Below are 18,160 nucleotides of genomic sequence, written 5' to 3'. Positions count from 1 at the left end.
TGATGCATTGCACACTAAGACACAGCATGTTGTGATTGGCAGAGCAGCTTTTTACAGTTGAAAAACCAAGGTTATAATAATTCTCCACGTGGCTTAAAAAACAGCAGCTCAAGTATAATAGTGTTGTTTTTCTTTTTGTTGCCGTTATTGGACTGGCTAAACTTAGAGAAATGTAGATATAGAGATAAAATACCCTAAAGACAGGAGATGCAAGTAGAAGCAATCTTGTCTGGCAAATAAGCATACACTGAACAATGGTCAGTAGCAGAACATTTTACTATATACCAATGGAGAATGTTGACACACACTATGATGGAGAAGGAAAGCTAAGAAAAAACCCAAAGGAGTGGTCTGGGCTTCTATCAAAAAGATCAATAAGGCGGTCTGGCAGATAGTCTCTTTTAATATTGTCTTATGATATTATACTGTGGTGCTGTAAATGTTTCCATTAAATTTATCAACTCCCAGCTATTATTTTAACAGCCAGGCAAGATGTAAGTTTGAAATACAGGAAGAAATGTAATCAATCTTTGACCTACCTCAAGTCTACATTTATATTATATCTCTGCATACTAATTCTAGATATGTAACTGATTAAGATACAGAAGATCAGAGTGCTCAGAGTAATGCCATATGATCACATTGCAGCACTTCTAACATGCACACCAATGTTTCTTCATCTGCATATCAGCTAGGACTGATAGAGCTCTGAGACTAATCTTTTTCCCTCTGTAGCAGGACCACCATTCTCTTCTCCATATTGAGCAACATATCACAAAATGCACACATGTACATATGAGTAACACCACATGTAGCAATGAGCTGCTATTTTCCCATTTCACTCTCTACATTTACCCCATGCAGAGCAATTGCACTTTGTGGTCAAGTGCTATAGCATCTACAGCTCTGCTAGTATGTATTTACCTTCATCCCCAACAAACCTCTTGCAGAACAGATGGTTTTGGCGCTGTTCTACCTCAAATCCACGGTTACTTACTGCACATTTGAATGCTCTGCATTTCCCAGAATATCCTAATGCTGTTAGTAACATTTACATGCATAGCTCTTGATTTTCTGTAGAGCTGAACTGCTTTACAAAAGCAGTGTATGTATTTAGCCCCATGTGGCAGATGGGGGCAACTGAGGCACAGAGAAGTTAAGTGACTTGCCTAAGCATATAGCAAGTCGAAGACAGAACCAAGGTCCTTTATTTCCTATTCCCCAACCCTATTTCTGAACCAGAGACTTCTATCAAGCCTATGATCTACCAGTGGAAATCTCAAATGAACTCCTTTTGGCTTCTAACTGGAATAAACAACAGTGGCTGAAATTGGAATCAAAGTAAGGTAATATTTTTTCACCTTCTGGACATCCTCACCTTCATGGAGAGGACAAGATATTTATTGCACTTGAAGATTACCTGGAAGAGCCCAATAGTACCTCTGCTGCATTGGTGCCATAAAGACATTAAGAGACTGGAACAGAGTGGAAGAGAGATTGTATTTTTGGTGGAGAGGAAGAGAGTTCTCAAAGTAGGGCTAAATTTCATTTAAAAAGCTTTCTGAAACTATTTCTTCCAATTAGCAAGAACAGCCTGATAAGTCTTTTCATTTCTTGCTGGTAAAGCCAAGTTATATAAGTCAAGCTTATTTTTAAAAGGGTTCACAGCCAGAAACAAAACCACACAATAACAATAGTCATTAGAACTAAATATCCATTTCTAACTCAATCCACTGTGCAGTGTACTCAAAACCACACACTAAATGAGTTGCCCTGCTGCATTACAGTCTTTCTTTCCCCATCCCCAGGAAAAACATGTTGAAACAACAGGACAGGGAGAGCTGGGAAGGACAGCAGTGAACTTCAGCAGAGTTGAGGGTTCTCAGGCTAAACCAAAAAAAAAAACCAAAAAACGCCCAGCTTCATAGCAACACAGGATATAGGATGGTTGGGTTTTTTTTTTTTGGTTTTGTTGTTTTTTTTTTTTTAGTGTTTTGTTTTTTTAAATGCAGGCTGTTTCCTGGTGGGCTAGATTACAGTGGCAAAGAGAAAGGAATTAAATAGGCGTGTAACAGCTTTTTAAACATTCATCTTGCTTTCCAATGCCAAACACCTGTAAGCTCTGTCAGGGGTATGAGCACTTAAGGACATCCTGCTGATGCAATAGCTTCGTGGCTTTAAAAACACAGGTCCACCTCTCCTAGAAAATGGGCCAGCTGGCGACAGTAGGTGTCAGCAGTGACTCTACCTCGGTCAGAAATATTTTAATTGCCAATATTGATGGGACAAAGCTGTGGGATGTTCTTGGGAATTAAGTACTTGTGGGTTTGAGTGTGGTAGCTTTCACCTTCTGTACCAGTATTTCAAAGTTTTGTCCCACCTGCATCAGCATTTAAATTACCTTCGGCACATACTGTGGCGGATCGCAGAGAGCAGCCACTCTCCTAGTGCCAGCTCAGGGTCCTTTCCTTCCTGCAAATAGACCCCTGGAGGGGGCTGCTTACAGTGCCTTCTAGTATAAGTCTTTTCCGGGGTCTGCTGAGGACACAGCCCTAGAAAACTTCAGAGTCAAACCCCGACTTTAAAAAAGAAAAATAATAAACTAAAAAAAGAGAGAGGAAAGAAAGTGGAACCCCACTGAATTAAAAATAAAAATAAAAATATTGAAATGCACATAAACAAAGTACTCTCCCTTTTCTCCCTGCCCTCAAATTAAACGTGCTCAGAAAAATAACACATATCTATTCATATATATATATATATATATATAATAAGATACCCAGAGGCACTGGCTTGCATTAGGACTTAATTTACAGCAAAATTAAAAACCAAATCCAGGCATTCTGATTGCCTGAGGGGCACAAAAGCAGCACCCAAGATCATTAACTTTTGTACCTTTTATAATATATCCCAAACCAGTCAGATTTCCTTTTCAAAATTTTGTAGTAAAATAAAAGTGCTCTTTGAGGAAAATCTTCGCAATTAAACAGCAGATGCTTAACCCCTGAAAAATAGAGGCTTATAACAGAAGTGCTGATAGACCCTTAACCATAGCATCAATAGCAGCAGGTGCTGCTGGAGTTATTAGCTTTCTAAATAGTTTTAATGTAAACAGTATTCTTAAGCTCTACGTATAGCATAATGGTTGGGATTTGCTCTTTAATTCCTTTTACTAGAAAGATACAGCTCATTTAAAATAGCTGATAGATACAGAAAGCATAAATATACAGTAAGTTTAGACACTGATTGTACTAAATGCAACAATACAAAGAAGCAAACAGGAACACAAATGGTAACACAATAAAACTGTATTACATTTGTGCTTCAAATATTACAGTACATTATATACAATAGTCCAAAATAAACATCTCATGCCAAGTGACACAAAAAGAAACAAACAAAAAAACAAAAACCCCAAACAAATAAACAAAAACCCCAATAGCAAGCAAAAGAATCCAGCTGTATGTACAGTACCTTTTTAATTAACATTCAACTCTGAACTGGAGCAATTTTCACTACATACAGATGCAGTCCGCCTTTTATTTCACGCGACCATTCTGTCTCCCTATATCTACGCTATTCAGTAGGTTCCTGTGTCATTTCTTATATACATGTTGAGCAAAAAAGATAAAAGAACATAGTGCTTTGTATTCTTAACGGTGCGGCATCAGATCAGCGAACCTGGGGTGCATAACCTTCTTTCATCAAACCCTCCTCATAGTCTGTCTGGCACAGAATCATGTTGTTCTTCAGGAAAAATTTGTCTCCAACGCAAAATCTGAAATCACAATAAAAACAAAAAAAAGGTAGTTTGAGAGCGAATGATATGACAAAGTCTTCTTTGTGTAAGGAATGTACAACAAGTGTTCACAATATTATTGTACCCACCACGGGCTCACACATCCGCCGTCTGCTGCAGCAAAAACAGGCGGACCACGCTTGTCTGTGAGAGTTCAGCAGAGGAATTGCCCTGGTAGCAGAATCCATTCCATGCTTTCAAAAAGCATGGTGCATGTGCATACTTTTGCTTCCTCAGCCAAAGGCTTCATTCAAAGCCCTCCGAAGACTGTGGGAGTCTTGGATCAGGTCATCAGCAGGCAGATAAAACAGAATAAATAGCTAAGGCTACTGAATTGAGTGAAAAGTAAATGTACTGCTTCCACACAAATCAGAAGGAAAACAAAGTGATCATATACAGGAGAATGCCCATTGGAGATGCATTCTATTTATGTTGTATAGACACAGCAATAAGAATTTCTTGCTTTATATTCCAGCTGAATATTTTACTAGAATTTATTTAAACTGGTGTTTCTGAGAACCTTTCCTCGTATAAAAACAGCTTTCTACATATTGTGATGCGAACTAGAGACACATACGCAGGTAGGCAGAAAAACCTTTTTTTTTCTTCTTCTCTCCCGTAGCAATTGATTATAAATTTAGTCAGTCAGCTAACTACTTTCTCTCTTGTGGTATCAGTATACATTGCTTTTTATGCTATTATGTGCATCAGAATGATCCGATTGCTACAAAATGCTATGAATTATTTCATTTGATTTTCTCTGATGGGTAGGAAAATCACATAACGTTAGCACTGCTGGCTGTCTGGCTTCAGACTTGGAGAAAAGTGGTATTTCCCAGCTAAGCAGCACACTTGAGCATGAGGAGGCTCTTCACCAACACCCCCTCAACCCTTCCCCCCAGCAAAGCTGGTGTTCTTGAAGATGTTTAGGGAACAAGTGAATAGGGCCAATGTATAGAAAAACAGTTTCCCTAGTGACTGCCTTGGCAGGGTTACATTCTTTTGTTTATGGTGAACTCTCCGGCTATAAAATATATGGGGAGGCACTGCTCACATTATTCCAATTAAAATGAAAGAAAGTAACCTAAATGAACCCCTTAACACTGATGTGAATAAATGAAACCAGTTTCTACCCGCTAATTATGGATCTCACTACATAAAGTATTGTTTAATGTGTAACAGATTATAATGTCCTTTTTTGTATAATTTTCAAATGGTGACATCTTGGACACAATTAGGGTCAGATATAAATGCTTGTGTTGTTTACGGTAGATTTAACAACAGAGTAGCTTCGGGAATAGCTGTATATGTATTTAATTGTAACAATTTAACCTTCACATAGTGCTGTCTGCTGTAGTTGACCCAGTAAAACTACGTAAATTACACAAGTTGACCTGCGTGACCTCTGATAGTGGTCTCTCTTTATCAGATAGTCAATTCCTAATGATGTTCAAGCAGAAATCTTGGTGAATTGTCACAGATTAAATTGTGTATTGAAAGCAGTCCTTTAATGTTTTGTGAAGTTGGAGGTTTAAATGAGTAGCAGTTGGACTGATTTACATTTGTGAAGATTGGAATGCTAGACAAACAGTGAACCCATTTATTTTCCAACTGGGTAGCTTTGGAAATTTATCCTTATGCTAGCTAAATAGATAGAGGGAAAATAGTGTAATAAAAAAGTGGATTGAAAAGAATTAGCTCTGCTCTTAAAGGAAAATTGGTTTGTTTATTTGTGGCCTTTTTTTTTTTTTTTTCTCTAGGATTACTGCCTGCTGATGATGATGATTGAGAATTGAGATTATAGAATGATCCCAAAATCTTTAACTTATTTATGGTCAAGACAGTTTTACAGAATTTACAGGTTCCTTCTGTTCTTCCCACCCCAATCCTGGTCCCTGGCAGCCAACAACAGAAAGGTATTTTGAGTATACTTGGTGAAATGGGGTGAAATCCTTGAAGCAAACAAGTTCTTTGGCGGTCTCTCTAGCTTCTGTCTTATGCGTCCTTGTCCATGAAAAGTATTTCAGACAAAAAAAATTTTGTGCATTTTCTTATATTAGGTCAATGATCTTAACTAGTGCTAATGCCTGAAGACGTATTTTTTGCCACAAAGAAGTCACATAAAAATAAAAATTAAATTAAAAAAAAATATATATATATCCATCTTAGTTTCTCTTAAGTGAACCTACAGATGAGTATGAAGCAGAGGAAATGAGGTATCATGGCAAATCAGCAACCCCATTATAATTACCCCAACAACTACTGATGGAGCTCAAAGCTGAGACGCCCACCCAGAGAAGGTACTGATGTCATTCAGCTACATGCTCCTTTGTGATCCAACATAATATAGAGCTTACTGGGATAATTTGTTTAAAATATTTAACCAATGGAAAAATACATTGCTAAATGAAGTTTGCTTGCATGGCAGTACTTTTACAGACAGCTTCTTGATATATCACTTGCATCAAAATCCTGGCTGAAGGATTTTGTTTCTCAACCACAGTTTGTACTAAAGTACACTATCTACATGAGGGAGTCAGGATGCCTTTCCCAATAAAAAGTGTCAATGTGTTTTGCTTTTGCTATGTTAATATGTCGAGCTAGAAATGCTCTACCTATGCCTACATGGCATTTGACAGCTCTATGCATGAGTGGCTTTAAACACACACAGTTCCACAAATCATTTACCTTCTGAGTGTGCAGCTGTCTTGCAGAGAGGCTGCCTGTGGCTTGCCTAGACAGGCTGGGCTGTGTGATAACCTGTGGGGTGAGAGTCTGTCTGCATGGGAAGATGCTCTCGGGTTCATCCGGGCTGGGTTTGCACACTGAGAGGAAAGTCACTGCACCTGGGGGAAAACTTGCTTCTTGCCATACTTGTAGTCCAAATTCTGCACCCACTTTCATACTGTGCAAGCTTAGTGACTGAAGCACATTGGCCATATCAAACTTGTGAAAAACTGAAGCACATTGACCATGGTCAAACTTGTGTGCATCCCTGGGTTCTAAATGTATGATTTATGCATTCATTATGTGATGGAGATGTAAGAACCAGGTGAAAAACATCTAAATGTGGCACAATGGCTCCTGAGTACATTGAGACAAGGCAAGACAAAATGCAACAAATTCTGTCCAATGTGTTCCACACTACCTATCTGACTCTGAAAACCAGATTTACCTTCTTCTGAAGTCAAAGAGCTAAATCTTGTAACCCCTTTGGATGGTTTTGCACACGCCAGTATTTAAACTTGGATCAGGATTAAAATGGAAAGGAAAATTCAAGCCTTGCCTTCCACCTCTGGTAAATGTTTTCATCACGGAATTGACATGGGATGTAAATCAGGACACAATTTGGGCACATATATCAAACAGAATCAAGGAGCATATTGAGATGCAACTGGGTTAGGAGTATATAATGAGGCAAGACTATTACTCTTCCAGCAGGCAGATGGTAGTCTTCAGCCTTCCCTAAAATCCTCACCCAATTTATTTAATAGGCATGCAGGAAGAACAGGAAAAATATACAATAGGCTGCATTAACATGCCAGATTGGACTTACACCCATACATTGATAATACTACTTTTGACATGACTGTGACATTAGTAGAATGACCATTATAATTAAGCCACATTCTAGAACTTCTGTCATATTTTACAGTGGCAGAAGAAGGGCCATTTATATTGCAGAATGACCTCTGTTATCATCTTGTTTGGAGGGGGAAGGTGTGCCTAGACTAATCAAAAGTAATATAAGACTTCAATTTTGAGGAATAGCCATTTCATTGTTCAGAAAAGACATTTAAGGAGATCTCCCTACTGTCTGTCATCTTTTCTGATGCATGTCATGGGGTGCATGTCAAGGTACTGAAAACTTCTTAAGTGAGAGAAATACTGCTGTGAACAAAGATGGCTGTGTGTGAAGTACTCCTCAGTAATGCTGCATCTTCGTGGTAGACAGAAATAAAATCTGAAAACATGTATTTGTTTTTCCTCAGCCCAGACTTACTCCACCCACATCCTTCCACTCTGCTTTTTACACTCAGGGATGCAACTTGTCTTCTGTTTGTCTTCTTTTCCTTTTTTTAAAAGCTAATCTGAGTTTCAAGTATAACTCAAGTCAGTGTTAATCTGTACGTAGCGCTGGGAGAACTAAACTATTCTTGTATATCACTCAGTTCATCAGTCTGCACCTATGGTTTACTAATTTTAGCATTCAGTCAAAGACTCCGGTTATTATCAAAGGTTGGAAAGCATAAGCTGTGGCTGGATTAGTATTTTACCAGTAAGATGCACTACATATAAACAGAATACATAGGGTAACGCATAGAACCAAACGGTACAATTTACAGTGACTAACCTTCATATTGTCTGTTTTTTATTTATCATTTTTTAAAAAGCAAGTATGACGAATATATTATTTTTTATTCTAAATTTAGAGATAATAAATGAAAATAAACAGTACTGAGGTTTTCAGAATTTGTAAGGTGAACACACAAACAAAAGTCTAACATTGGTGTTCAAATAAGCATGTTCCTAGCATCATATTCACCCCCACCCTGACAGAGAACAAAGGCAGCACTGTGCAGGCATTTTACATTTGATACCAGAAATAAGTGTCTACAGCTACATCAGGACAGTGATTTGAATGTGTATATAACCACTTTCAGCCCAGTGTCCATTAAAATAAAGGTTGTTTCAGATAGAAGGGGAGAGCAGTTGATTTAAATGCCCCTCAGTGACTGCAGAAGGGAGTTTTAAACTATTCCCCAAGTTGACTTCAGAGGTAGACAAAAATTATGGCAGCAGTAGGAAACAAGCTGCTAAAGAAGCCGCAGAAATTGAAAGGAAGGACGTCGAAACTCTGGAAAGTGGGAAAGCCGAAGGCAGGCTGAGATCATTGCTGCAGTCAGAAGTGTCAAGCAAAGATGCAGCTGAGCCCACTTGCAAGATTTTCCACTCCATTTTTCCAGTCACACACATGCAAGCTGACAAAGTGTGAATGGTGATGTCTGTTTACGAGTTTATTTTTCCAGTGGTTCCCATCTTTTTTCATTCTTCTTTTTTTTTTTTTTTTTTAAATTTTCTGCAAAAATCAACTATATGGGGACTACTGTCAAAGTGAGGGGAAGTGCTTCTGTGGAGAGGTTTAATATGGCTACAGAGCAGAAAGGGGAGCATTCACACCATTAAGATGACTGTCACTAAGCTCTGCAAATATTTAGGAGATGGAAGAAATTCAATTTAGTAAACTGGACAGAGACAAGAAAGATAAGGGAGATGCTAAAACCTTGAGGCTGGGAGCAGAACAAAATCTCTACTGCTTTAAACATCAGTAACAAGAAAAAAAAGGGGGGGGGGGGGGGGGGGGGGGGGATGTCAAAAACTGCCAGGAAAGAGCAATTAGATAGGAGAGCTGAATAGCTTTATGAAATAGAAAACATGCCATAGTGTCTATAGGATACCACAGGACAAGACTTGGTGGCTCAGGAGATCCCTTAGATGTGGAGTTCTTCAACATGATGTTCTCAAAGTACACCGTATGAGTCAACAATGTTTTCTTCTTACCCTGAATCTAGCCTCCAAGAGGCCAATAAAGTGGGATAGGTACATTATGGCTTAGTTCAGAGATGGAGTTTATGGCCCAAAAAGGGTCCCTTGAAAATGAGGGTCTAACTGCCATCCACACCGAAACTTGAGTGGGATGGTGAGATACTCAAAAACAGTAAAGCAAACAGAGAAGCTGTGCAAAAAAGCAGAAAAAATGACTGACTCTCAAAAAGCTCTGATGATCGGCAGGTTTTACTCTCACCAGGCCAGAATCAGCCATCTGAATGGGAGGAATACAAGGGTCATGTCATAGTAAGCCTGGAAACCTAGACACTCCAAGAACCAGTGTGATGTGAGCTATCTTGGAAAGCACAGAGCACTGGAAGGAACACAACCAGGGACAACTTGACAGGAGACATTCACCACAGGTAAACACAATGTAATCAAGACTGAAGAAATTATTCAGTTTGCTTATGAACATTACATACGCTCTGTTCAGAAAACAGTAGACAGGAACTATAAATCTCAAAAATCTCAAACATGGAACACAACAGAGAACACTACAAACTTTGCAGTGGTACTCCAGATATGGTGTGTGCTTGTATCAGTATAAGGAATATCTAAAAGGAATTAAGATTAGAATATAAAGATGAAGAATGAAGTTAAACATGTACATCTGGCAGTAGCTGGTGAGCCTTCCTAGTTCTGTTGGTGATTTTTTGATATTGCTGATGTGTTTGTAAATATAAATCTCTCTCTTCAATAAATACCACACTACAGATAGAGACTGGAATAAAAGTGAAGAGCAGATCCAGGCAGTGAACTCAAGAAGATTATTTTCCATGCAAGGAGCAGCATGGAATAAAGAAACAAAACAAAACTGCTATCTTGTAAACTTATCCTCACCTGAAGTCTGCTATTTGGTTTTGATTCCCCTATCTTAACTAGAGGAAGAAAAAAGGCTGCTAAGGAGCACAAAAGAAATTATTAATGACATGTTGACTGACAAGATTATTCAATTTAAAAGAAAGATGTTTCATAATAGAAATATACATATATATAAATTAGTGGTGATGGGCCAGTAAATAGCACTTACTTATAGTTTTCATCTTTATTATGCAAGTAATGAAAAACAAAAAATTTAAAGCCATGTATTAATGAGAAAGTGTAGTCAGTGGAATTCCTACATTCTCAGTCTAAGGCTCTCATATAACTATTTGGTCAACCATTTGTCCAAATTACATGCAAAATAAAAAAAGATAAGAGTCTAGACTGAAGGCTCCGGGATGACATGGCTAAGAACTGCTAAATGTCCCTGGCATGCTCCACTTCAGAAACACCTTAAAGTACTTCTCCAGTGGGAGTAAGTGGCATTGGGGCACAGTGTGACGCATATGAGCTGCAAAGTGAAACTGTGCATTAGTTCACACTTGTTTTAGTAAAGGAGGTATATTAAAAATAATCATGACAGCTTTACTTTTTCAGGGAAAGAAAAAGAAAGTTCACTTCCTCAGATCCAAGAGTGCTAACTATAATGAAAATCTTTTGTACTCAGGGTACGAAACGTCGTCTGCTTTGCTTGACTGATGAAGATTAGCTGACTTCTTACATTAAAGAAGTTTGTCTTGTATGGGCTGAAGTGACAAGACAATAACTAAGTGCTAATTGTGCATAACCAACGCTAAAGATATGCAGCCCCATTATGGCATGTAATAAATGAAGCGAACAACAGAAATATATTAGGCACTTTAATAATGATACTAGAATAGCAGTTCACAGAAACAGGGATGTGAAGGGTTTAAGAAACAAAATCTAGTCATATCTGTGAGTTTTGAGTGGGTACTACTGGGAGGCTCTGCCTGCCCTGGAATACAGTCTCTTAGTTTCGTGGCAAGGCAAAATTGATATAGGACTTTAAACGGCATTAGAACCTATAATTACTTTGCATTATTATATAGTTTAAGCAGCAGTTATTACTTGCCTGGTATTTTAATTTCCCATGCAACATGATGAAAAAGGTCAATTTGGCTTTATTTTTAAAAGAGTGTAATTGTAGTGTGTTACAATTATTAGCAGCTGTACTTTTTATAGTTCTTTAGGGATGTTTGAATTTTAAATGACTATGGAGTTACAAAATAACATACTGCAGGACAAGGTGAGTTAGCAAAGCTTATTTAGAGCAATATGTAACTTTGTTGTGTCAGAATATTATCTTCCTAATTTTTTGTTACTACCTGGGAATGTACATCTCATTTTTATCCCCACTTGGGGGAATAATAATAATAAAAAAATCTAAATTGGATCATGTAATAATTGAAAATACATAATGGGTACAATGAGTGGACATAATTGGTTTTATCATTTCCTAGATCTCACAAAAGTCAATGGGAAAGCTGCTAGCAACTTCTCTAACAGGATTTGGCCATCACTCTGAATGTTGTTACAGTCAGTTGACCATACCTGCCTCTGAAAAATGCAGTTTTTATAATTTTACCATTTTTGATCATTTTGTTCTGCAACTGTATACGTGACTCTTCAGAACAAAATGTCTGGATTAGATTCTTGGGATTTCTGTAAGCTTCAGTTAAGGACTGGAAGTGAAAATAGGGCATGGGAAGCTCAATGCTATTACAGAGGAAATGGCGGGAATAAGATTTTGTAAATTTAACTGACCACAGTTCTGTCAAAAGGAAGCAACATAATGTGATTTAAAAGAAATACACGTGACAAAAATGAAGAATTCAAATGAAATTAATGTAATAGTGACAAATGATACAGTTCTCTCTTCTACAGCAAATAGTCTCAAAGTCCTTTATAAATATTAATTAATTAAACTTGGCAGACAGCTTTTTGAAGCAAGAGGAGGCGTTATTATTGTTTATTGTTGTGGGATTTGAGGCACAAAAAGTTTTCTGGCCAAGGTCATAAAAAATGTTCTGCTTTAGTCCCAGAGAAAGTATCTTGGTTTTAATCTTGGGCTTCCGCTACTGGTAGATACTTCCTCTTTACTTGAATGTGTACCAACAAAAGAGCCAAATAAAGGCCTAGATTATGGATCAGACCCAATACATTCTCTTACCTCTGATTACAAAGTTGACATGCAAAGCAGTCCAGGTGATAAACATTGTCCTTAGCTCTCATCACCATCTCAAAAGCAGGTATGAGCTTACTGCAGGCAGCGCAGTTTCCTGTAACGCCAAATAACCTGAAGATACAAAAAGACAAATATTCCTGAAGATGCTTAATTGAAAAGAAAATCAGATTTTCATATTTTAATCCTTGTTTCCACTCAGTAGTTGCCTGGCCTTCCCAGCACAGCTCTCTTTGGAAAGGCTGGTGTTGGTGGTCCAAGTCTGCCCAGTTTCCAATACAAACGCACAGTCCCTTTGTTGGAAGAGAGTCTAATGGAATGGTGACAGCCTAATATCCCACCTAATGTGATGTGATTCTTCTTCAGGTTATGCTGACCTTTCTGGGTAAAAGGAACATCTTGTTAAACTCAACAAAGAAACAGTAAACACATTAGGGATGTTACATAACTGTGCGGACAGGGGTCAAGCTGTTTGCATATGTGGGAAGAGTCTTCAGCTTGGATTGTGCCATTCAGACAAGAGCCACATAACCTTGGCTTTTGGTGTTATTTATTATTAAAACACACTTTAGCTAGAAAAGAAATAACACTTGAAAAAGCCAATATTCTTCGCATTTTTGACATCTAGTGCTAAAAGCTTTACCACTATTATTAAAAGAACATTTTATGAACAAGTCATTTAAATCGTCAGAAAGCATTAGTGGTTCATGCACCTTACAACCCTATACCATAGTTATTGCTATGATTATGGTATTCAGGTAGCACATTAAAGTAAATGAGGCTGTAAACTATATATAGGCACATCAGGAATAGAAGTATAAAATACTGTAAGAACAATATAAAATGCTGTTTTTGCCAGACATCTATAGAATTTTTTTCAAAATTCTCTTTGTTAAAGATTTTCAATACTTTTCAAGTGGGTGTATTACAAAAAAGTTGCACATATGCATCCTTTTGTAACATAGAAGGATTATAATGAACAAGAAAAAATACGTTAGCACTACGTGGCAGCAATCTTTGAAACTAAGTTTATTTAAACTACTTAATAGTTGTGATGGATTATTAAAAGTAATGCTCTGCTTGTGCATAGCAGTTAATGCTGTTTTTAACTATGAAGCACACTAGATGAAAACGCCACATCTGCCAGTTTTCTTTTTTCCCTCAACATCAGGCTGACAGCAGAAAAATATAATGGCTCTCAAGGGAAACACCAAATTAAAAGCAGTTCTAAACTAATGAATTCAAAGGTGCTCTGTAGAAAATTCAGTTTGGTAACATAAAAATGAACGCCGTTTTTAATCACATCCCTCCATTTTACTGAATTTCATGGGTTATCAACAAGCCTAGTTAATTCCAAATCCTTTTGCCTTCTGCTTCTACTTAGAATGTGCTTTCTGCATAATATGTGGTGCTTATTTTTAGAGTTGCAGCCCTCTCTTTCCTGTCTGACCTGCTGGTCACTAGCCTTCCCAGAAAGAAGGTTTACCACCAGGCTAACCACCATGAGCTCTTGTTAGAATGGCTCATTTCAACTTCTAGTTCCATAAGCCCAGTCACTAAAATTATAGATTACTTAAACAGCTTATAAATATTCCCACTGTAAAATCATTGAATTGTTTGAGTTGGAAGGCACCAATGAAGGTCATCTAGTACAGCTCCCCTGCAATGAACAGGGACTTTGTTCTAGTTCTGTTTCGAATATGCATGGGTTTTGCCTAGACTGCCTAAGACCCACTCAGCCTTTCATTCTTCATCTGAAAGGCACAGACTTCAATGCCCTTCACAGCTGTGTCTGACTTTGCACCAGGGAAGACCAAACCCACTGATGAAAGGCCCAGATCTGTTTCCTATATGTCTATACAGAAGACAGTGCAAGTTCATTTGTATGAGGAAAGCACACCAGGCCGCAAACAGTGCTCCACAACAGCAACACTTCAGTGTGCGTTTGAGGAAAGTTTTGGTGACTTCCAGCTCAGCACAGAGGGGCCAGCAAGCTGAGGTGCAAAAATGATGCTTGAGATGCAGCCCAAACACTTGAATAGAGAGCATGCTAGGTGCAGGCGTATCTCCTACAGTCATGTTCAATACATTCAGGTGGAAGTGGGAGAACCCATTATTGTTAGAACTGCAGATCAGTGAAACAACAGGGGATGTCATTCAGCATTATGAAAGATGGAGATTTACTGTCCTGCAGCCCACTGCGTGCAGATTTCCCCCTTTCTCAAATCAGAGACCACCACTGGAGCTGCTTCAGCCAAGCACCAACTATATTAAAATTTTTCAATTACATAAAGGAAAGGAGGCCTTCCTTGCCGTTAGTTCTTCCCCACCACACACAAAACAAACATGTGAGATTTATATTAGCTATTGTTAATTTTGGATAAAGCTGTTTATATGAAGAACATAGTTTTCTCCCATTAATAATAATAATAAAAAACCCACAATGCCATTTTGAAATTCTGGACATAGTTTCCCCCAATTTCAATTGCTCTCGCTCCCTGAGCATTTATCAGCTACCTGATTAGAATTTGTTTCCACACAAACCATTGATCATCAGCCTATTACTAGGCAAATGACAGTTAATTACCCACTACATTAACCACTGGGACCTGAGACCTGCTTCTGCTGCCATCAGTCAACATGATAAATGTGGCAAGTTCAGTAATGCATGGCCAGCCCTGAGCTGCCTGCTATAGTGTGAACAACCCTCAATCTCACTTCCAGGCCCAGGAAAATCTATGGCAATCTGCATAATTACAAGCTCTGGGTTAATAACAGACAAATGATTTGTTGCATCTAAACAAAGTCCTTGGAATGGGCCTGGTCTCCTGTGGCTGCCCGGGCTGCTGTTGTGCCACTGCCGTACTTCCCGCTACGACGCGTGTGAAACAGAGCCCTGACGCTGTAGCCTTCCAATTTGTTGCCCTCCAATTTATGGATTCTGCATATGTGATTTTTAATCATTAAAGAACTCTTGAAGCAATATTATCTTAATTATTCTCTGCTGTAACCAGGGAATTAGGCTTCAGATAAAATTTTCTTCTTCTGTGCACTTTCCCTGCCTCGCTGGAGGCTCCATCAGTTTTCATCTACACCTGGACTCTGAAATTCTAATGATGAATTATTGCCCCTTTTCCTAAGAGGGCGAACCTTACAAGGGAACATTTTACTGAACTGTCAGCTCACAGACTGAGTGCGGAGATGCGGAAATCTGATCTAATTTACTGCAAAACGATGCATTTGTTAGACTTTCTCCTCAGTTTTGTCCAAGGAGCAAGAGATCAGCCAGGACTTGTACTTGTACTCGTACTCCTTTGCACTAGTGTATGTGCACTTTTTATACACTGCTTTGTTTTCTTCCACATTTCAAACCTGTTACATGAGCCAGTTTCTAAAACATAAGGGTTTTACTTGTGGAAGGAACAAATGGATTCTTGACAGGATCTTAGCTGGAGATGATGCACTGAGCTACAGTCTCTTGCTCTTACAGTCTCTGCATTACCAAAAGAATGTCAAGGATTTCATTTCTGCTCAGTACTCACAGCTGCCAGGAATCATTCTGAGTTTTATTTACTGTATTTTTTAGGGTCAGAGAATGCTTAAACTCACACCTTTCACATCTACTTACAGGTAGTTAGAATATGACCTGGTTACCTCAGCAGATTAGAACATTGATTCTCTCACTGACTTCATGAAGCAATAAAAAGAGCCAAAACATAGAAGTGCAAGGATTTATATTTTCTCCTCATATTCTCAACCTCTGAAACTTTATTCTGTATGTACACCACGATGAGAAAAGAACGATCGCAACAGCAAAAGTGTTGACTCTTCATGTATTTGAGTGGTATAGAACATCTTAAACAGAGCTAAAAAATGAAAGACATGCAAGAGCTCTTCCGCAAACAAACCCAAACCTGACAGCTTGAGCAGCAAAAAGTGTGATTAAGCACCATGCTATTGATTCTGCTTTGGTAGGTTTACTAAACAGAAACCTGAAGGTTAAGTACTGATAGATGAGAAAAAGGAAAAAGCTAGGAGGGAAAAGAACAGAAAGAGAGAAAAGAAAGAGTAGACAGCAAAGTGCAGAGAAACTGATTCAACCACGCTATATCTATGAGCTATTTGATTTCTAGAGGGACACAGTTTAACCACATGAACACCAATTTCCATCCAATTCTACAGTCTTTGGGTGGGGTACTGAGCATGAAAGGGGGACCTGGTTCTCACCAGAAATTCAGAAATGCCACGTAGCCAGGATAGCCAGTTTGTAGTGGGAGTAAGAATCATCTGTTTGCACAATGGAAAATGAAAGAGTAAAAATATCTTGAGATTCAGGAATGACAAAGCCAACATTAAATGGAATTTATCCTGTGGCACAGTAATTATGGATAGTTTCACACGGCTTCAAATTATTTTTCTTCTCATTCCCACTACCAGGTTAACTAAGTTCATTAGGGAAAAATATATATGGTAACTGAGTTCTAATCCTGCCTTTGCCACTAACTGATTGGGTGACCTGGAAACTCACTTAATTCTCGTCTCAATTTATTCCCTACAAGGAGGTGAGACCTAATCTTCACAATGAAATATCCCTGCTAGATACAATTTCTATAAAAATTGAAATGATACTTTCAAATCTCTGTTCTTCACAGTGAAGGGAGGAATCAAAATAATACACACACTGTTTTAAATGTAATCAGACATGTAGTGAAATAGACCATCAGTAGGTATGTGTATTATTCAGGATTTCAATTCAAGATGCCTGTACTGAAAGAAGGCATTTGGCCCTTAGCAAAAATTTCAGACAGCATAAGATTCTATTTGGAGAAGCATAAAACCACATAATAGAACCTAAAAGTTAATGAGTGTGATAGAGAAAATTATCTAAGTATCTAGATTGCAAAGCATACTGAAAAGCACAGATTTAGAGAATTTGTAACACCTACATGCTGAGTATTTTTTAGATTATTAGGCTGAGATTTTTTTTTTTTTTTTTTTTTAACTAAGTGACGTAGGGACACAACTACTACTGGCTTTAAATAGACTTTATTCTCTTACTTCCCACCAGATATTTTTGAAAATCCTCCCTGTCGAACTGCAGAGAAAGGCAAGCAGGTAAATCTGTCCCACATACATTTTTATGAATGCCTGGCAAACTTATTTCACTCCCACCCATCCTCAGTTTTCTCTGGAAAAACTTTCCAAAAGCTCACTGAAAATGAAACATGCTTCCAGCCAAAGGGAATGGAGACAGAGCCCCACTTTGCCTACTACAGTTAAACCAGGCAAAAGCAGATGGAATGAGAGAACAGAGCTCCTACCAAGCTCATTCACAGACCTCCTGGCTCCCTAAACAGCCAGTAAAAGACTTCAGGTGACTGCTTGAATTAACTCTGTTCCACTAATTAACAGTAGGCAGGAAGCTGGAGACTCCTTCAAAAGGAAGGAAAAAGGGGACAGTGGAGAAAATGACCACTTTTGAAACAATTTTCCATTCTCACCTGTATCCTCATAACTTCTTGCATATCCTTCTTAAAATCCCTACCATTTTAATTCATTTCTTGACAAAATTGGGGTGTCAAAAGAGGGAAACACTACAAAGTTGCAAACCAGGGCTCCAAGTAGATCTGAGCATGGAGCCTTCAGCTAGATTTCAAGCACTCCTCAGCTGCAGGAACAGTGGCCAGATTTTCATAGAGCTCAGCATTCTGGGTGCCAAATTATTT

General features: G+C 38.3%; 1 protein-coding gene across 13 annotated transcripts in view; it reads right to left on the bottom strand.

The window, feature by feature from the left end:
- Positions 1-3,142: 3,142 nt before the first annotated feature.
- LMO3 (LIM domain only 3) overlaps positions 3,143-18,160 on the bottom strand; it is a 141,281-nt gene continuing 126,263 nt past the window's right edge. For all 13 annotated transcript variants that reach the window (XM_085543276.1, XM_085543283.1, XM_032445923.2 and 10 more), the window contains 2 exons: positions 12,423-12,548; positions 3,143-3,778 (listed from right to left, as the gene is read on the bottom strand). In XM_085543276.1, coding sequence (XP_085399402.1) covers positions 3,673-3,778; positions 12,423-12,548 — 232 coding nt within the window. In that variant the 3' untranslated portion in view covers positions 3,143-3,672. The remainder of the gene's footprint in view (positions 3,779-12,422; positions 12,549-18,160) is intronic.

Source organism: Coturnix japonica, chromosome 1 (assembly GCF_054131305.1).
Source record: "Coturnix japonica strain WE chromosome 1, WE-NBRP24, whole genome shotgun sequence".
NCBI lineage: Eukaryota > Metazoa > Chordata > Aves > Galliformes > Phasianidae > Coturnix > Coturnix japonica.
The sequence above is the reverse complement of the archived record's forward strand: the minus strand, read 5'-3'. Positions and strand labels throughout refer to the sequence as shown.